The sequence below is a fragment of the Anarhichas minor genome, unplaced genomic scaffold (assembly GCF_050575085.1).
Source record: "Anarhichas minor isolate MPS153535 unplaced genomic scaffold, ASM5057508v1 ptg000002l, whole genome shotgun sequence".
Lineage (NCBI taxonomy): Eukaryota > Metazoa > Chordata > Actinopteri > Perciformes > Anarhichadidae > Anarhichas > Anarhichas minor.
Genome location: NW_027466448.1, coordinates 4089253 through 4110759, shown reverse-complemented (window position 1 = coordinate 4110759; position 21507 = coordinate 4089253). Strand labels below are relative to the sequence as shown.

Here is a 21507-nt window from a genome sequence, read left to right as displayed (position 1 = left end):
CACATCATGCATGTCTTCCAACCACTCCATCGGCCACAAAGCTATTTATAATTATAGTACAATGCTTGAGAAAAACAAGACATTTTAAGGTTTATGAAAATATCCTGCCTCACCAGCTCTACAATGGGAAAGGCTAGCACTCCCATAGCTCAATGATTACATTAAAAACAGGTATAAGAAATAAGATCTGATCTTCTCTCTTTTAAATAACTATAACTGAATAACTGAAATAAAACAGGCATTTTGAAATAAAAGGCGATCCTCTAAAAAGCATTGTGACAAAAGGCAAGGGAGCGCATTCTGAAGCAACTTCCTGTTGCGCAGTGCAAAAGGCTATCTGGACAATCAAGCACAATAAATTAACATTTAACATAATAAATTAGTATTCATACATAAGCAGCAACATAAACATCCATTTTAAATCAAATGAAACCCAGCCGACTTAAAAGCATAAGGTTTCACAACAGGGGCACTTTGTCTCGCCCGTGATGAATATGAAGTCAGACATCATAGTAATGCTAATCAGTGTTGAGTGTCCTTTCAAGTTATTTCATATCCATCATCATTCAACTATGTAACCATATAACAGTCCTTTTTGGGATTGACCACTAGTGTGTAGAGTTACCTGCCCACTCTTCTGCTAGTTGCACCAGTTCTTATACATTCACTTTGACCCTCTCCCTAAGGCAATAACAGAAAACGTGTTTTATACTTTGGTGTGGATAACAGCCGTTATTCAAGAATATATCATATGCAGGGGTGTTTTGTTCACTGACAGCAGTTAAATTGATTAAACCCTCTCATGTATTCTGATCTGGGGAATCAGACGAAACTCAATACTTCATCAACATCATCATTATTTGAACTGTAAGAGTTAACTTAATTGACAATCATGACTTGGCCGTGCTTCTTTTGGATTCTAATTTCCACCCAGCATGATACATTTATACCTAAAACTTTACAGTGCGGAGGAAACATTGTCCTTTAGATGGAGCCCCTCAAAGCTAATTTGTATTCGTGTTAGTCCTCATTGGAGATATTATCTTTTTCATGGTTTGGTACACAAGAAAGAGCATTTTAGAATATAAGTGTTTAAGTGTCTGCTTATGCTTTATGCTACATGGATTTGTTTTCTTCCTTAAATAATCATTATCAGTCACTAGGCCCGCTGTTTTCTTGCTGAACAGGCCTACATCTCTATCTTACAAGCGGGGAAAGACTCATCCTGCATGACAACAGTGCTGCTGCTGGCCAGGACCATGATGTTGAGCTCCTGCTGCTTGTCGTGGGTCTCCTGGTACCACTCCCTCATCACATCAGTGTCATGGGTTGGAATCAGAGTGACCTGACACAGAGAGGAGGGAGGTTTCTAAGCTCAAGCATTCAGATAATTCAATAATCATCCTTTACTGTACAACCAAAAGTTTTCTTTGTCTTTCTGTCTCCCCCTCCCATTTGACATTTACCCCTGCTTATATACAACATTCTAATCCAAATGCAAATGTGATAAACAGAGGACCAAAGAGAAAGTCATATATCAATAATAAATCATTTAAAAATGTGTTTATAACTAACAAATCTATTATATATTGTATTTATACCCTCAAACCCTTCTGGCACAGTTAAATTGGGGCGAGGGCATTAACAAATAGGAATTAAAAAATCTCAAATTGAGGCTCAAAATTTGAATGTCAAATAAAGCAAAAATAAACAGCATTCCAGTTAGTTTTACAGTATCATATCAATCATATAAATACTCACCTGCATATTGTTTCCCCACTGGGCCTTTCCTTCAAGTAAAGCATCAAGGACAGCCCTACTGGGCTCCTGAGCTGTTGGATCATTGCCACTGACCACATAGTAAGAAGAGCGCACCCGCTTAAAGAACTCGGCATCCGCATTCTTGGCATTGCAGTGATTAGGGATGTAAACCAAATCCATGTACATAGGAGGACAGTTGGGCAGAGATACCCCACCTGATACCTTTCCACTGCCGGTACCTGAAAGGGCAAAAAATAAAGTACTCTCTTTGGTAAGGTCATTAATAAATATGAGCAAATTATGTGAAGTAGTAAAGTGATTTAAATGATGACAATAAGTAGGTAATATTCACCTGATGAAGCACTTTTTACACCTCTGGATGCAGAGGTATTGGTTGCATTCTTTGCATCTTTCCCTTCTCCGACATTCTTCTTTGGAGACAGAGTCTTTGTGTCCTTTACTTTTGATAGAGCAGTCTTCCTAGCTGGCGAGGAAGACTTTTTCAAGAGCTTTTTCTTCTTGGGCTTTTCTCCTCCTTCGGTATTAGCATTGTGGAGGTTTTCTTCCGCATTAAGGGCTTCTGGGTCCACCATGCAGACATCATGGTGGCCTGAAGATGGAGCGGAGTCCCTGAGTGTCACAGGAGGAGGATCGGCATGCCTGTAGGTCAGCGTTCTGTCAGTAGGCAGAGTCTCAGAGTCGTCTTCAGAGTCGATGTTGGCATCTGCTGTAATGGAGGGGCACTCCTCTGTCCCTGGTGGGACGTCTGAATCCGTCTGGGAGGGGGCAGATTCACTGATGGATGTGGGCGGGGTCTCCTCACACTGCTTGGTGGAAAGCTTACCACCTGGAGGTGGGGGCCCTCCTCCTGACTTGACCAGAGGCTTCTCCTCATCCGTGGCATTCTCTTCATTGATGAAGTATTCTAGAGGGTTAGGGTTGATGAAAGACGGGGACAGTTCTGTCTTGGGGTGGAGATACTCACATGAAGTGACTAGACAGAGGTCGACATCTGTCTTAGATGGAGCAGAGGGAGTCTTCTTAGTGGAAAAGTCTGGGTCCCTGGAGCCACAGGCAGAATTGTAATGACAAGGATCAGAGGAGAGAGGTAGATATGATGGAAAGGGAACTTTGGGGCTCACAGGGGATTTTGCCTCAAGTGTAGAATCCTCACATTTAAAGGGATTAGTCTCCTTTGCCGGGGAAAAGGTCTCTTCTTTTGTAAAGGTAAAAGACGATGAAGGAGAAGCAGCTTTGGGAGGTGAGGGTGACTTGTCGTATTTCTGTTGCATGTCAGATTTATTAGTAATGCTCTCCACAGATGGTGAAATTGGGCTAGTTTTTTCTTTAGCCGGGGACCCTCCTAGCACTGGGGATGGCTCATTGGAGTAGGGAGAATGGGTGAGAGAGGATGCCTTTGGGGTGACCGGAGACTTCTGGTCAGCCACGGCATGTAGCATCTCTGTCATCTGGCATGGGGTTGTAACAGAGGGAGTTGACTGAGATGCATCTGATGGGGTTGCAGAAGTGGCAAGCGCTGAATCGCTCTCATCAAAAAGAAAAGGCTTTTCCACTGTAGAACTATGGTCTCCAGATGGTTTTCCATTTGCTCCATCTGAGGGGCTATAGTCAACCTCAGTCGGGCCATTCTCTGTAGCATGTGAACTGCCTCCCACAGATAGATGCTCTGGAGATTGCTTACTAAAGTCCAGGGCTAAGGAGTGGTCAGGGGACTCTTGGCCAAACTCGATCGACATGGTGGAGTGCTCTGGGGATTTTGTGTCCTGTGTTCTGCTTTTTGTCTTTGGTGAGATGTCTGGGGAGATAGACATGGGCCTCGGGCTATCTTCCTTTGATGGCGATCCCTCAGCTTCCTGGAAGGTGGTTGGGGGCTGAACCACAGACACAGAAAAAGAGTCATCTACCTCTGTTGAGTGAGGAGAGCCTACCTCAGCATGAAGGGAGGGAGAGTCAGTGGTGGGTTCTAGCAAGGAGCAGGTGGCCAGAGAGGCGGTGGATGCTGAAGCTAAATGGGAAAATGTATCTTCTGCTACCACCTCCTCCAGAGGGGTTCCTGACTTGTCTGATGTGGTACCCTCTGAAATGGACATTTTACTCTCTTCTTTGAACGCTGTAAAAACATTAGTGTCTGATTCCTGTTTGGTCATTGGTGCTGAGGACAAGACTGAATCTCCATTTTTCTTCTGATCTTCATTGAAGAGTGACTTTTCCATCTTCGTTGGGGAATCGGGTGCAGTTGAAGGTGAGCACTTTGGAGAGGACATTATCCTCTCTACAGGGGATGAACTTTCTCGTTCTGGCTCATTAGGCTCTGGAGTACCTCTATTGGAGGACTCCTCTTTATCACTTGTTACCTCCACAATTGTTGGACCCTGTGCTTCGTCTTCTGACACAGGTGGTAGAGCTCCTGCTCTTTCATCTACTGGTGACTGATAGTAAGGTGTGTGACCAGAGGACTGAGGCGAGTTAGCTCCCTCCAATGTCTTGTCATCGGGGCTGATGGAGGGATTAGCTGTCTCTCTGGCGCACCCTGCAAGTGTGGTGGACAGTTCTATTGGAACAGCAAACAGTGATGGAGAATCAAACTTGTCCTTGCGGTCCACTGAAGGAGAACGCACAACAGGTGATGTTGTGGAAGTTGAACTGAGTCTAACAGTGTCTGTGTCTGTGTCATGATTCTCACATGACTCTTGAGCTGTGGCAAACCCTTCAGCTTTCCCTGCATAGGGAAACCCCTGACAGAATTTATCTTCTTCTAGTAATGAAGGAGGAGATATCGTGGAAGCGGAGTGGTTGTAGTCCTGGCCTTCTGTGGCATCACTCTGCGAGTGATCTGTCCCTTGCATATCCTGAAGTGGAGACAGCTTCTTCCTGTCAAACTCTCCAGATGCTGATGTCACAAACCTGCCCACGTCCTGTGAAGGAGACTCATCATTGGTGTTTTCGTCACTCATAATGTCCCTAGGAGTCAACATCTCATCCATGGGAGTAGGCACACTGGAGATCTCAAGGGTGGACTGAGTGTGGCCAGAGGTGACAGTGTAATCCTCAGGGGGTTCATCTCTGTTCTCATAATCCGAGGCTGTTGACCTCTCAAAGCCAACAGGAATCATTTCGTCATGGATAGATGCAGCTGGAGAAACAGGTGAAGACACTTTTGGTGAGGCTGATACAAACAGATTATGTTTGTCATTTTCTCCCACACTTACATTCTGACCTTCTATATCTTTATTAGTCACATCATTGTTGTCTTCAACACTAGCTCTTGGTTTGTCGTCCTGGTGTTCATCTTCACTAGGAATAAGCTTTTCTTTATCTGGTTCCACCCTCTGTGGTTCATAAACTTCTTCTATCTCTCCCTTATCTTCATAATCTCCTCCCTCAGATGTCTCCTCCATGACAGTACCTTCATCTTCAAACTTCTCACTTACACTGCCGTTGAATTTTCCTTTAAGAACTTGTTCTTCTGGAGTCTCTCCAGTGTCTCCTTCAACCTCTGTTGTGGTTATACCCTCATCCACAGACTCTAATGCCTCAGGTGACTCTTTGGTTTGTATTATGTCTTCACTGTGGATCATCACAGCCTCTTCTTCCTTAATTTGTGGCACAGTTGCGTCATCCTCCACCACATCTTCAGCTCTAAGCTCCTCAAAGTCCTTAGTGAGGTCTTCTGGTGTGGACATCAGAGATCTTACTGCTTCTGCATCCTCTGCAATAGCAGCTGCACTTGGTGCAAGCTTGCCACTGTCCACCTTTGTCTCCTTCTTTGTCACCTTTGGCTTTCCTTTCTCTTTTAACTTGGATGGGATTCCTGCATCTTTCTTTGAAGCATTTTCTTTTTTCAGGGGCTTTGGTTTTGGTGCTAGACTCTTTTCTTCACCCACAGCGGATGTCTTCTTTATGTCTTTAAAGGGCCTTTTGACATCTTTCTTTTGCTCTTTCTTTTCTTCCTTCTTCTCCTTCATAGGTGAGTCTTTTCTGATATCCTTTTTTATAACTTTCTTTGCCTCCTCTCTTTTTACTTTTTCATCCTTTTTAACACTGTGTTTGGGTGTATCATCTTTCTTTGCAACTTCTTTTTTAACCTCCTTTTTCTTTTCCACAGACACTTTGGCCTCCTTTTTGGGTTTTATGTCAGGCTTCTTTTTTTCTGGAGTTTCATTTTGAGCTGTTTGCTCTGCCTTTGCTTTTGATTCTTTCTCGGGTGCCTTTGCCTTCTCCTTTTTCAGAGGGGCCTTTTCTTTTTTCTCAGTCTTCTGTGTTTTTTCATGAGACGATTCCGCATCTGCCTTTGCCTTTACTTCCTCCTTTGAATCCTTTCTAATGCTTTTGCTTGGTGATGGCTTTGGGGTAGTCTTCAGGCTCTCTTTGCTGTCTGTTCTTTGTTTCATCTTAGCTTGCTTAAGTGTTGGTGTAGCCGGCATATTAGAAGACATCGCTTTCTGAGTGACAACTGGCTGTTTCAAGAAGTCCAAGTGCTTTAGCTTTTCTAAACCTTCAAAGATGTGATGCTGGGTGGCATTTCCAGGAAAGAGAACACGCACAACCTTATCTGAGGGATTTGCAGGGTGCCACACAATGAGTGAAGAGATAGAAGTCAAGTAAGAGACGGGGAACTCAGATTCTTTTCCGTTTGGCAGCAGAATGGAGGTTGTGTCTTTTTCACTTCCTGTCCACTGCTTCATAAAGTGCTGCATCTCCTTGCTGTTCCTTGATGGATTGAGCACATACATCTCAAGCTTCCCAACGCCCATTTTTTGAAAAAGTATGAGTGGTTCAATTGTGTTTCCAACAGGCCTTTGCAAAGACTCTAACCTCAAATTTAGCTTTGTGAGGAACTGCTGAGTGAAAGCTGCCTCCTCAACATTCCTCCGCACTCTGTAATTAGGTTCTGGGTTATCCAGGTTTTCAGGAAGATTCACAAACACAATGCCAATATCTGGAGAAATCATGTTCTTCACCCAGTCACTGTTAGCTGTCGAGCCCTGTGACTGTTCCTCCTCAAGCTCTGCAACCTTCCTCTGCAGCATGCTATTGATGCCTGGCAGGTTGTCGTCACCAATGTGTGTCATGAGGATGGAGTCCACGCGGTCCAGATGTCTCACCAGCTTCCAGAAGCATGACTTCCTGTCCGAGCCACCATTAATGAGCATGTTGAAGCCGTTGACAGCAAAGAGAGCAGAGTCACCGCTACCAGCAGGGAAAATGTAACAGCATGGTTTGGAAAGTTTCAGGAATCCACCTGATGTCGGTGGTTCTAACATGTCAAAAGGAGATGGGATCTCTACTGATTCAGATAAATACTCTGTGAACTCCGAGAGGCCCTCCATTTCAGGAAGTATGGTAGTGGAGTTTAGTTTCATGTAAATGAAGTCCTGCAGGTTGTGTTTGTCCAAGTTGGAGTTTTTCCATTCGCCTTGTTCAGGGCAGGACAGTGTGAGGTTGGCTTTGTTTCCCGGGTTAATGGTGCTGAGCAATTCACCAATCTGTGCATGAGAAAAATTAGGTGGCTTTAATTTTTAATTTGTCAGAGTCCGTAATAAAACGAGTGATTTGCAATCACAGATTTAGTGTATATTTGTTTATGTATATACAGTATCTGTATGGTATGTATGTCAAGTTTTAAGACTATTATTCAATGCAAGAGTGAGAGCTTTTCTGGAAAGCAACCACCATGCATTTATTGAAAGGGTGTTACTGACAAACATTTAAAGAAAAATTATTCTATAAAAAGACGGGGGAAGCCTTTCACTATTGTAAATAATAAAATTGCCAAAACTTGTGTATGAACATGCGGAAAACTATCATATTACAGTATCATAGATCACATTTTGGTGCGTAAAATAGAAATCATCATGCCAGCTCACCTCTTGGTCGGTAAATATGTCTATGAAGTTGGAGAAAGAGAATGATCCAGACTGAAGAATCAGCTCCCCACTGTTTTCAGAGCATTGCCCCGAGAGAACCAGAAGCTTGTGTCTGGAAGTGTCTGAGATCATCAAACGAGCCTAGAAATTTAAAGAAGAAAAAGTCATGATAGTGCACCACTGACTTTGGTTGAAAGTAATGGACAAGTGAAAGAAACACTGATTAAAAACAGTAAAGAAATATTTCATTTATTGCAAATGCTTAAGAAAGACAAAGAGTATATACAAATCAAATTACTAGATACAGATACAGGAAATACAAAGCCTTGCTGCTGCAGCAATCAGCTTGAAGATTTAGTGCATTTGAAATATCACCAGTTTCCCGTCACTCTAATCCATTAGCTAATTAGCTGACTTGTTTCTTTTCATCCGTCTATCTCTTGCCTCTTCCCCTCTTTCTGTTGGTCTTTTTTTTCCTTCTACTTCAACAACATCAGCTGTTGGCGGCTGGCCAGGTCAAATCTGCTGTGCTGTGAGATATTATTAATGCACAGTATGACTGCAGACATGGTTGAGGGGCGGAGGCAACGCTGAAAAGGAGCACAGATGACACAAGAGAAAATCTTGTGTCGTATCATCTGTACTCCTGACCCTGCTGTGTCTTTCTTGTTATCAAAATGTAGCAAAAGCCTAAATGCAATGACAAATTGTAAAGGCTGTACTTGTTATTCTAGCAGTAAATAAGGCATTAGTCCTGTCCTTTGAGATCCTAATTGCTTTTTCATTTCAACGAACAGCAGTTCCTATTAAGAGGGTAGATAGTTGGCCAAGGTTGAAGAATAATCCTTTTCTAGCTGTAATTGCTTTGTAAATGTGCATTTATTTAATGTATTTGTGAATCATCCCTTCTTGATAGGAGGATGGGAGATGAAATGCAAAGTTACAGAATAAGGAAGAGGTTATAATAATTTAACAATTATAGCAAATTTTACCTCAGTACTGACTGCGTCATCTGAAGGGTTGATGAGCACCACCGTCTCCAGGACATTACTTTTATGGTGAAGAATCCTCTGCCCTGCAAAACAAAATGGAAAATAGTTATAGAAGAAAAATAGCACAAAAAAGGTTTTCAATTTACTATCACATAAGAAGAAAACCAGCAAATATTGACATTTATCAAGTTAGAACGAAATCAATTGATTTTGAATTAATGTATTAATCAACTAATGTTCAACTAGTAATCGGCTCTACTTGACTTAGAGACAAAACACAATGATTACTTGTTAAGACTCAATCATTGTTTGTTTTCTCTGTATAATGGGGACTAAATATGGTTCAGTCTGCCACACTTTGCCATAAGTAGCAGTTTCCCCTCATTAGACAGAAGTGTTACACAGAAAATGAACAGTCGGGTGTGACAGGCTCATAATCAATCATCTTAGGTTTTGGATGATTGATTGTGATGATGACTTTGGTCCATGTGTATTTGGGGGTGTATCCTTTGGTCCTGCTGACATCTTCATCATTATTCATCTTAACACAGCAGGCTTCACTCACTCAATCGGTCTTTGTTTCTTCTCCTTGTTGTCTCATTTCTTTTTGAATACTTGGATCAACGAATTCCCCTACAGCCAACTGACAAAAGATTGGTTTTATTTGATCAATTTAGATCAACTTCTACTAGTAAAAATGAAAGGAAATGCTGCCGCTAACATGTAACAATATGTTCCCTGTTACGTTCAGAGGTCAGTGAGGTGTTGCTTGAATATAAGCTTAAAATTGAGAGGATAGAGTGTGCCTCGTCTCCAGGGATGTGATCCTGCAGCAGCTATCTGGCTCCTGGGGGCGATTCTTCCATTTATATTTCATATAGCAGATCCTCATTATGGAGCATATAGCCATTAACCCTCCCAGAGGGCTGTCACTCCATATGGAAAAACTCTTTCATTCAACGAATGAAAGATGCTTGAAATAATGAGTATTTCACCACTTGCCAACCCTTTCAGCAGTTCTGGTATTGCACTCCATTTGTTTAATGGAGTTAGTTCCCCGGAGGGAATACTATTCCTAGTGTGCCTTTGATTTTGAGTTTTCATGAAAATCATGGAAGATGCTTAAATGACAAAGACAACATCACCTTTTTCTGCTTTCTTTGGGAGAGGGGAGTGGGGTCTTTTGCTATTCTCTTCTGCAAGTTTTGCATTCAAATGTATTGGTTCATCATTGGTTCTTTTCAAATGAATAACAATGTCATTGTTTAATCAAATGTAATTAATATCAGTAAACTAGTATAATATCAAAATCTAAAAGCAATTTTTCCGATAAAAAATACTTTTGAGATAAATGACGGTTATGATAGTATACTTTTACTGTTGAATGGATTGCGATAACATTTAGAACACACGTTCATGGTTCCCAGAGGATGACTCCAAATGAATTTGGCAATCCCCTGACTTTTCCCCTTGTGAAAAATTTTGCCTTTAATTTGAAGGATAAAAAAAAAATACTGTAAGATATTATTACGGTGAAAAACAATTTTAATAGTTTAATTTCAGATCTGATATTTGCTATTTAAGTTTAGTCCTTGGGATGTGAAGATACTGTTTGTGATTTATTTGAAAGTCATAACAACAAAATGTAATCCTTTGCATTTGTATTCTATTTGCAGTTTGAAGCAGAGATTTGCGTCAGTCTAATACCGCCATCATCACAATCCCAGTTGACTCTGCCAGCTTCGCTCAGCTTTGTTCTGAAGAGACAGCAGTCTTAAACTGATGACCGAAGAACAAGTGACTTAGGAAACAGTTTTCCGTGGTGTGTGAAATGAGAGAACAATCAATCATGGACGTCTATCGCTCATCCTGTCGTGCTACGATACACAAGCCATTGCCAATGTAATAGGAAAGCATCTTTCTTTGTTTGTCACACTGTGGGTTACGCCCAGCTCACTGGCATTTTATGTTATGAAACAGAAAATACATTAGTCCGTTTAGAGCACAAGGGAGCCACCAGCACCGCCACCACCGAGCTGCCAAATTGCCGGGTGTCTAGGCCAACTCGTCAAAAAATGACACATTGTGCACTGGGGCTTGCTTGACCCTGACAATTACCTTGATCGATGTAAAAATCCTCAATGCCTAGTGCGTCTCTGTCTCAGCGGGAAGCGAGGTAACGTGACACGCATCACTGAGCATTCTCCTTCTGGCTGAATAGAAAGTGCAAGACTGGTGTAGCCTGCCTGCCACAGACTGAACCAGACAGGGGAACATCAATGTGGATGGCACCTCACCAAAAATAGATCAGTGGAAAGAATAAATTCAGTATCTCCTTTTTTTTTGCATCAAAGAAAGACCTCACACATAAGGATTGTAAATGTATCTCCTCAGATGGCTGCTATGTGTCAGCACCTTTCTCCTTCCTGTCATTTCCTTTTCCACCGCAACAGAGTAATTGACTTTCAGCAGCGAAGACGGGGGCCCCTTGAGCACAGTTTTCAATGTCACTTGTTCCCGTGCCCCCACACAACTGGACTATAAAGGGAACTGGTATATGTAATATGTCTGGGCATGGAGCTAATGGCATTGCCACTGCTGTTGAATTGACTCACAGAGCAGTCAATCACTTGTGCCGTAGTATTGATGCCTCTAAATAACATTCTGTTTCAAGCTCATTTACAGCCGCTATCTGTAGGAATTAGCTTGTCAAGAAAAAATATAATTATAATTACTACATTATTATGTCTTCCCCACACCTGTTTTCCAGTCTTCTCAATTCTTCCAGCTATGAATCTGCGGCTTGATAGGTACATGACGGATCAATCTATCTGCTGATTTACTTCTAGGGCCAATCAGGCTCAACGGTTTAATAAACATCGAGAGAACACAGGATGGTATTTGTGAAACATATCAGGAGGATCTTAATCTCAAACAAATTCATTGATGAAAGTCGACACAATTCTTAATTACTGTTACTGATCATAATAGTGGAATAAGTGGATTTGCGGTTTAAAGAGAGCCTTTTCAGGCTTCCTTGCTGTTTTCATTGAAGGCAGAGAGCGAGGAAATCTATGCGTAACCAGAACTATCATATATCCATCAGGGTGACACTGAGGGTCTCCTGTCTGGCCCCTTTTCTCCTGCCTTCCCGTCCTCTTCACCGTGGGGTTCAGGCTTCCTGTGCACTAACGCAGTGTGATGGATGGCATATAATCTGTCAAGCAGACAGATAATTGCATTCGTCCCTCTCCGCTCAATACCACCTGCTGGTTTGTGTTTTCCTGTAAGCACTGTGCCCGAAGCAATAAATGCACTACACTATAAACATAAAAAAACGTTTTTTCTTTTCTACAACGAATATTAATAAATTATACCTCCATAAAGTTAGCTGCTCAGCTTCCTAATCAACCATCTTCATCCTGAAAAATGCACCTAATGTTTGATTGAGCTCGACATTTTGAAACGTACGTTTGTTTGCCACGGCGAGAGTTGGATGAGAAGATTGATACCATACTCTTATATCTTTCCAGTAAATATACAGCAGTAACTACTTCTTAATATAAAATATTAGGAAGTTACTGCTCCTGAACAGAAAATACTGTGGCACATGTTTCATTGTTTTTGTACAGACTAAACAAACAAGGATTAATGTGTTGATTGGTGGATTTTGTTACCTTTGGTCTTCATGCTATGCTAAGCTAAGCAGCTGACGGATATGAGAGTGGTACATTGATCTTCTCATCGAACTCTCAGAGAATAAAGCAAATAATCGATTATCCAAATGTCGAAGTATTACTTTCAAGCAGTTTATTTTGTGTTTCACACAGTGACACGGCAGTAATTGACAAGTTTAAATTCAAAGTATACTTCTATGAATGAAAAAAACCCAACATAATTATCTCCTTAATAAATTTGAAATCCCTGTGAATGTTTCTAGGAAGCCCCTCATAAAGCAGTTCATGTATTGAAAGTTCAAAAGACAATGGAAATCCTCCCCTTGAGAAATAGACTTGGCAAAAAGCCAAAGTCGTAGAATACAAGAGAACAATATTATTCCAGCTTTTCTGTTTATGCAGCGTTACATCCAATAGCCTTGGCTTTATTAATTCACAAATCAGAACAGCATTTCTGGCTCTGAGTCACTTCTATCTTCCTACCTCATCCCCCTCCTCCTTTTCTCCCTTGTTTGCTTCTCTCTCATCTTCTTCCCCTCCCTTCTTTATGTTCACGGACAGACACTTACCACTGGGGATTCACCACTAATTACTCCCGAATCAACTGCACATCTAGAACTGCGTTGCAAGGCAACGGCACACATGAAGGAGGAAGGGTGGAGGATGGGAGAATGGTAAAAACAAGGTTGGATGAAAGTGATTGGGAGTCTTTTTGAATACTATATACATCTCCATGTTTCACCTCCCTCTCAAGTTATTGTATTTCACCTCTGTAAGCCCAATTCTGAGATTTGATATTACTGCATTAAAATAGATCACCTGATTTAGTCTGCAGCAGCAGTTGTTGGCTGGATCAATCTATTGTGAGGAATGAAGCCCTGCTGGTTATGTCCAATATGGAGCAAAGCCAAGCAGCGGCTTGAACTGCTGCTGACCGTCAAGGCCATACTGCCCACTGACAGACCACATCCTGCCACACTGGATCTGTTCCGTCTTTATAGAACCTCTCCCTCACCTTGCAAATGATATCAGCACCGTGCAACAAAATGCTGAGAGGACATATCCAGGGACAGGTAATAAAACCCCTCGGCTTAGTGTAGTGCAAGGAAGTTGAAGCTGACTGTGTACGCTGCTGAAAAGTGCAGCGATAGTATGCAACAAAGTGTATTTACTAAAATACTTATGTACAGTTCTGAGGTAATTGTACCTCACTTGATTTCATTTTCTGGTACTTAAAATCACATCAACCAATTACAAAGAAAATGCTGCTCATGTATCATGCACCAGTGATAATAACCTATACAGTGTATATAACATATTCTACATACAGTGTATGTTTGGCTATTACAAGCAAGTACGCTAGATTCCAAAAATGATGTAACCAAAAAAAACAAAAACAGCCCAGTGTTGTTGACTCTTTTCAAATGAAAGCAGCTAGCGCAATAGCTCCAAAAGTCGCTAAATCTAGATAGAAAGTCGCAAAGTCGGCGACATTGACAGCCCTTCCCTTCATTGGGGAATTAAATGATTGGACGGGCTTTTTCCAGTCTTGCTACAGACACAGAAACTGGATGTTTTTTCTTTGTTTTGGTCAGAAGATTTGATTTATTGATTGCTGTTGGGGTGTAAAAACATTTTTAACAAATATAACAAAAAATGTTTTTGAAGAAGATTACCAACCCTGGCTTTAACGCATAATCAGACTGATAATGTGAAATTATAAGTGAAAGGGTCTTTAATTTCCAGTGTACCTCTGACATCTGCAGAGAAACGAGCTGAGTGTCTGGAGACAAACAGCTTGAGCTCCTGGTCCAGGTTGCAGTCGATAAGGTTGGTGTCCCATGAGCGGATCCCTGCAAGACAAACAGAAAAAGAATAAAAATAAACAAGAAAATAACAAAGAGCAAGGAGAAGAAAAGACGCCAGTGAAGAAAAACGTATGTGAATCAATGCTCACAGCAGACAACACACTGAGAAACTTGGCAACAGGTCTAATAAATGTGCTAAGTTTCACCCACACCCACACATCTATTTCACTGATCCTGTGCCTCCAGTTTATTGGAAATATCCAAGAGGGAACATATATAGACTTGTTACTGGTTTGGCATGAGAAACAAAATCTATAATAGGAAATATCCATGGCCCTGTCTGTGTTGCGCCATTGGCCAGATGCACTGGTAATCTCCACTGAGCTGAGTCATGGTGGTGTCATCCTCTCTTCATAATCATGTAGAGTAGAGGCCTAATGAAGGCCTCTGTTACGTGATGACTTGCACTGGGAATGGAGACAAAAGGACTTTTTGGGGTGTTTATCTCTGAGCTTAACTACACACTAAAGGTGAACAACAGAGTTTATTTAACTCAGAATATTATTTGTTGAAAGGGTATTACAAGAAACAGGAGATAAAGGGTGTGGCAAAAATATGAGAACATGAATCGATTAGCATGAGCAACAGCGATGAAGATGATACAATGTAGTTTTACAAGAATAAGGTCACATGTTAATACAAAATAAATGAGAAGAATGTAGCCTGTAAATAAAATAAAATACATTTTCAAGAATAAAAGAACGGGCCTAAAACTGCTTAAAAAAACAACAACTCCACAAACTCGACCATCAGAGTCACAAGATTGTGTGATACAACCAAACGCTCCAGAACAGCTAGTGAAGGACCTTGTGGGTTGATTTTTACAAGGGCAATAGCCAACTTTTGGTCTCAAGATCTGACACAGCAAGGGACAACATAATAATCGATTGAATTAACAAAACAGGGAATCAAACGGTGGATCCGACAGGTTCAACTCTAGTTACCCTAAAATCAGGTGAGACCCAGAAGGAAACACTTCCTCTTTCTTCTCTCCTCCTACAGTAACTGCGCCATATTCTCCTCTTCCCTTTCCTCTCTCACACAAACAGTGCACTCAGTCCAGAAAGGCAGACAACTACAGCAGCTGCGGCTTTTCTAAAACGCCCTGCTCACTTTGAAAATCGTTCCTTGTGGCTTTCCGTAGGGACTGCAGTGCGGACCGAGCCACGCCCACCATCCGGTGAGGGATGAGAGAGCTGGATGATGATGGAGAGACGTTCCCACGGGATGCAAGGGGGGATAAATCTAATTCTACCCCGCTGTTTCAGCCGAGCAGTCATTTCAGCCTCAAAACACAGAGCGTGTTTATTCACTTTTGTCTGCAAAGCTCTCCGCCACAACAACACAAGCAGAGAGAAAGCGGCTGCAATAAACCCCGTTGTCTCCTCCTGACTGCAAACTGAAGCGTGGGACCCTCCTGAAACAAAAGCCTGGCGCACCTGAATAAAGCTCTGGCAAGGTGCTGCGGGAGAATAAGAAGAAAAAAAACCCGCAGATGCACATGGAGCCAAAGAAATGCGATACGCTGCATTGTTGACGCATAGTCCAGATTTAATGCTGAATCACTGGTGGCAGCTTTATTAGAGGAGCGGGCCCACGTGTGTGGATGACAACAATTGGGCCTACTGACATAAATGTGATAATCATACTGAACTAACACAGTGGGTGGGTGGCAAGGAAGGTACGGGTTGAAAGATGTGAGGGGACAATTGTCTTCAGTTTATGGTGATGTTACTGGGAGGGGCTGTTCAATATCCCCTTCTACAAACAACATCACCTCCCTCCAGCTCAAATAATAACCCGATAAATAAGGTTTTAAATATAGTTAATGACCCATCAATATGCTTAATTCGCTCAGGCGTAATGGATCGCGCGTAAATGCCGGTTAGAAACAGGTGCATCTGCAGCTTACATGACTTCTACAGCCATGAGAAGAACTTCTGCGCAAACATATCTCTGCTCAAGTTATTATGAAGATGTAAAGTGGTGGCCTGCACCCATCAAAGCTCCATCTTACCTTTCTCTATGTCCGCAATGGCACACTTTAGGTGATCCTCCGTTATGATCTCGCCGATAACCACCAGCAGATAGAATTTGCTGTCGTTGAAGTGCTGCGAGGGGCTGGAGGATGTCGGAGACGTCCCCGCATTGCTTTGAACGCCTAAAGTCTCCATTTCTGCGGATTGCACCAGGGTGGCCATCCTTTCGTCTGTCTCTCCCGTACACACGCGCGCGCAGGATCACAACAGCAGCCTCCTCCCTTTATTCGCTACAGAGCACCGGAGTGGTCTCCAGACATGCAAGTGGAGCCTTGATAGGAGTGGCCCTAGCTTTTTATACCAGCAGACATTGTGTCATATTCGGTAACCGGGGAGAGAAGAGGGCGCCGGTTTTCCTTTTTTTTTTCGCACACTCACTCCACAGCTGATGTCATCCGCAACGAATCAAACGCCTCCGGAAGTCACGGATATTTGATGCTTTGTGTTGAAGTCTTCATCAGTCATGAAGAGTCATTTTCAACCATTGCCCGTTCAAAATAAAATGAAAAGTGTTTTATAAAAAACACTTTAACCGAGAGCTCTCTTTTGAAAGAGTTCATTTAAAGATTCTTCAAAGGTTCATAGATTATATTAAATACATGAAGGGGAGCAAAAGGGTTGTGAGACTGCTGCCACTAGAATACCATTTAAAAAGTCCCCTCATTTCATGGCAGTGTACTACTAAATTGCTCTAATTTCATTGGTGTTTGTTTGGTAATAAAGAGGATTCAAGCTCAGTTTTCTGTGGACATATTTTACAAAGGTGTTGCTCCTGTAAATATGACCCCAGAGGTTTATTATCGGTGTGCAACTGAATGCAGAGCATTGAGCAGTGTGATGATTGCTTTGTTATATTGGACACAAATGTTCAGAGGATAAGAGGTTTAGTCTAATTCTTGGTGATACTCTACTTTAATGCCACCATTTTGAACATGCAGTGAATTTGTGCAACTAAAATAAAGTAATCATTAAAATGTTGCAGTAAAGACTAAAGAGTTCACACCATCCCCTTAAACCCCTAGGCCTATAGATAAACTAAAAAATAAAACAAATTTGATTTAACTTTAAGAATAATCAAGATATAGCATCCCCACTGCAAATCACAATATTAGAAACTGACTGAGGCATTATCCAAGCATGATATTTCTGTCTTTGTCTTTTCACTTAACCACATTATGCATGAAGTGTTTCTAACCCGACAGCATCCTTTATATGTAGAGATAAATGGCTTGATGTCTGATCACAACATTCATCTGTGATCTCGCTCAGGTCGGTCCCTCGCAGTCGAACAGGGAGTTTCAAGAGATTCACTTGAAAAAAAACAACAAGTCTTTGATTGTGGAAAGCTTCCATCTCACAAAAACAAGTTCATATGAAAGACATATTAAATCAGAGGGGGGTGAAAGAGGAACAACTACAAATGAACAGCAACTGAAAAGAACAGAGATCAAAGAATTCCGGTCCGTCATATTTTATCAGAAAGGAAAAAGCGTGTGTGTTTGTGTGTGTGTTTGTGTGTGTAGACGTTAAATGCAGTTGGCAGTGAATAAAAAAGCTATTTTTATCTTATGATGTAAACATAAAATATGTTTCCCAGGAGAATCATCGAAAGTAGCAGCTAAAATTAGGCCCTATGTGAAAGCAGACAGACTTCAGAACTGTAGCCGACTGATGCAAGAACGAAGGTCACAAATTTGAAAGAGACAGCTCAGGATGCAGATACAAAAGGATGCACACACACACACGCACACACACTTACGCAAACCCTGACTTTTCCCCCTGGCAAGCCTCATTGATGTGATTCGGTCTCGTGGATGGGGCCACTGCAGGTGTGTTATTGACTTTAATAAGGCTATCAGGAACAGTAGTCCATGAAGCAGTGTGTGAATATTTCAGGGCCTTTGTGGCCTGGCGGGCTGGGCTTGGTCATATTCTCCTCAGGCCCTGGGAGGGCAAATCAAACATTCATCATACACAGCTGGGAAAGAAGGAAGGCATTAAAAATACAACAGGCTGCCACCAAAAGTCCCCTAAGGATGGGATGAACATGTGTGTTGTTTGCAGGAGGTGGGCTGATGGATAAGACCGCCATAGGATTTTGTTTGTGCACATGCATTTGTGTCTATACGTCCATGTGTATAGAGGCTGTTCAAAACATCAAAATAAAAGGATTTTAATAATTCAATAACCTTAACACCCTTGTGGGTCTGACAAAACATCAAATCCTGTGAAGCCTCAGGTCACTTGTAAAAACAACAGACACGGCATAATGTACTGGGTGAGTCTGGAAAACAAAGAGATGTATTCAGTAAGGAGAGAAAACATACAATAAAGAGAAAGAAATATTAAGACAACAGTATTTGTTAGGACAACATGATGTGAATGATTAGTGATTTGAAATGGGTTGAATTACAGTTGGTTGAATTAAACTTGATACTCATGTAAGCCCTATACACTGTATGTGTCTTTTAACATTGTTCATTATGTGTCTGTTACTGTTGTCCTTTTCATATCAAATCATTTTGCAGCTTTTTTTTAACAACGCACCTGGACTGTCTGAGCTCTCTTTGTTTTCTTTATGTTGCTTTGAAAATTCACATATCAAAGTGCTGCCCGCCGCACCTCTTCCAGCCGGTGAAGAGGTCCCAAAATTCAACCTAATGTGACACACTTTGGTGGCCATGTTTTTAGGTCTGATTGAGTTACTTCACCGTTAGTAAGGTATTCATCATCAGAGATATTCCTTTTGTTTCCTTTGTCTACTGCTCAGTGTCGCTGTTGTTCCTTTCAAAACCCCACTGACCAAAGTGACCAAAGTGACCAAAGTGACTGCTTTCTGTTCACTTTGCTTAGTGTTGATACTTTTGACCACTCAATTTTGATTGGAAATTTGGAAAAGTCCCACCTTTATGTTCAAAATGTCACTGTGGAAATTGGGAGAACTTCTTCTTCACCTGTCTCCTTCATCTATGGTGTCCCCCAAGGCTCAATTTAAGGCCCTATTATATTTTCAATAAGTCGTAGACGCAAGAGTTGTTCAGTACATGTACCAGCAAATTTTTACCAATAGAGTCTGCTCACAGGGTTGTAGTTGACTCCAACCTTACGTTTGACAGCAAATTATTCAGGGTAGTACATGTTAGGCTAGACTTTTGTTGAATTTTTAACCTGGTTTAAATTGTTGTATGCCGCTCATTGTTTCACAGTTTAATTATTTTTTAATCTTTAAAGTACTAAAATTATTTTAGCATATTTTCTTGCTTACTGTTTGCTTTACTTGACTTGCTGTGAGTAATAGCCAAGATATCCCTAAATCATGTATTAATGACAAATATCTGATATGACAGGTTTTTATTTTCATTATTTGTTGGCATAGAAACAACCATCTGCCCCAACTTGGCATGGGCCCACAGTTAAGACCTTATTGCCCTGGTGAGAGAGAATGGGTTTGTGGGTAAAACGTCTTTTCACTGGCTGCCTCTCGCTGGCCCCTCCTGTGCAGAGTTGACACATAATGTTCATAACAGTTATTAACGTTTACATTAATTACAATATTTACATAAGTCATATACTTTAATCATGACAGACCTTTCACATAGCAGGGAAAGCACAGTTGTAAGTACAAACATGTCATTGAGGTCATGCGAGTGCCAACATCCATAATACCAAGGCCCAGCAGTGACACAGCCAACAAGCACGCATGTGTTAAACTGCTCACCTTGAGCAAGGTTGATGTGCAATGCCTGTTTATATTACAGAAACCACATGCATGTTTGAATTACGGTGGTTAAACCTTCTAAACATTCATTATTTGTTATTCAATGAAGAAAATTAAGGTGGAGCAATTGACCATTGGAGCAATTGACTAGTGGTATGAAAGTAACTTATTACTCAAGTACTAGTAACAAAGAGAAAAAAAGAAAATATTATAATTTATCGCTACACCTCAGCGATAAATACTACGTTCTTCTTCACTACATTTATTCCAGATTAAGATTTTAAAAACGAAAAACTTCATATTGATTAAATAAAAACATAGATACGTTGATAAAGGCTAAACTATTTAAATGATCTTTAAATAATCTTGACCAGCTACAACAATAAAGTGAAGCTAACATGTTAATGCACTTTTACTTTTGATTTTAGCACGTTTATCTGAAAACTCTTCTGTTACTCAAAGGTTCTCTATATGATATTCAGAGCATCAACATAGCAGCAAACCATAATTTGCTATGTTGAAATATATAAAGGAGGAATGTGCTTTGTTTGAATTATAAACAGCCTACTTACAAAACTTACTAAATAGAGCAGTGAAAACGAGGTGTTGGGTGGTGTGGTGTGGAGGACTGTGCATTAGGACTGTGCATTATAAGAGAAGAAAAAAACGTTTTTCTACAGTAGATGCTGCATTCATTAATGAATAAAGCAAACACAAGAACACAATAGCATCCTGGAGAGGAAAGCACAAGTGCACAGACCACACTCCATCACCGGGTCCCTCTCTCTGCCCTGCCTGGTATCTCTGTGGTAGTTGTCTGGGCCAGCCTACACCCTGCTGAGCTGACAACACCAATGTGTCATCCTGTGTGTGTGTGTGTGTGTGTGTGTGTGTGTGTGTGTGTGTATGTGTGTGTCAGTGTGAGTCTGTGGGTGTCTGAACATACAGTACAATTGACTGAGTGAGACAGAAAGGGAGCGGCACAGTAGAGTTCAATCAATCGGTTTACATGAGCACACAGTGTTACACGCTCAGTCATGACACGCAATACAATACGATACAGTTATCTGTGTAGGGGAACTGGGATTTACTTTTCTATTATTGTCAGACTGTATCCTGTCCATTGAATTTGTTGTAAATCCCAGGCAGCGAATAATAGTTTCTGACCTGTTTTCCGGGACACAAAGGTCAGAAAGATAAGCTAACGCTGTGCACAGCAGTGGTGTGTGTGTGTGTGTGTGTGTGTCTGAACCATCTGAACCCTGGTGTCTGTTTCAGACGACTGCTGTGGACAGAACATGGCTGCCTAGAGTTCAGACTGGCTAACCAGCTGGCTAACTGAAGATTAGCCACACTAACGGCATGGCTGTGGGACCACTTTGGTCCAGACTGAAATATCCATAGTTGTTCAGACCAACAACTATTGCATGGATTGCCATGAAATACAGAGCAAAGATATCCGTGTTTCCCAGTGAATGAATCGTTTAACTTTAATGATCCTCAGACTTTTACCTCCAACTCCACCAGCAGGTCAAAAGGTATCCAGTCCATACATTCATGTTCC

The 21507-nt window shown here is 41.4% G+C and overlaps 1 protein-coding gene across 1 annotated transcript; it reads right to left on the bottom strand.

Moving 5' to 3' along the window:
* Nucleotides 1-1189: 1189 nt before the first annotated feature.
* map1b (microtubule-associated protein 1B) lies at nucleotides 1190-16387 on the bottom strand. The gene is made up of 9 exons (XM_076098535.1): nucleotides 16204-16387; nucleotides 14070-14171; nucleotides 8642-8724; nucleotides 7650-7790; nucleotides 5078-7268; nucleotides 4506-5008; nucleotides 2114-4460; nucleotides 1762-2000; nucleotides 1190-1345 (listed from the first exon to the last, which is right to left on the bottom strand). Exons 1-9 carry the CDS (start codon nucleotides 16385-16387, stop codon nucleotides 1190-1192), a joined length of 5946 nt encoding a protein of 1981 aa, XP_075954650.1.
* Between the last annotated feature and the right edge of the window lie 5120 nt (nucleotides 16388-21507).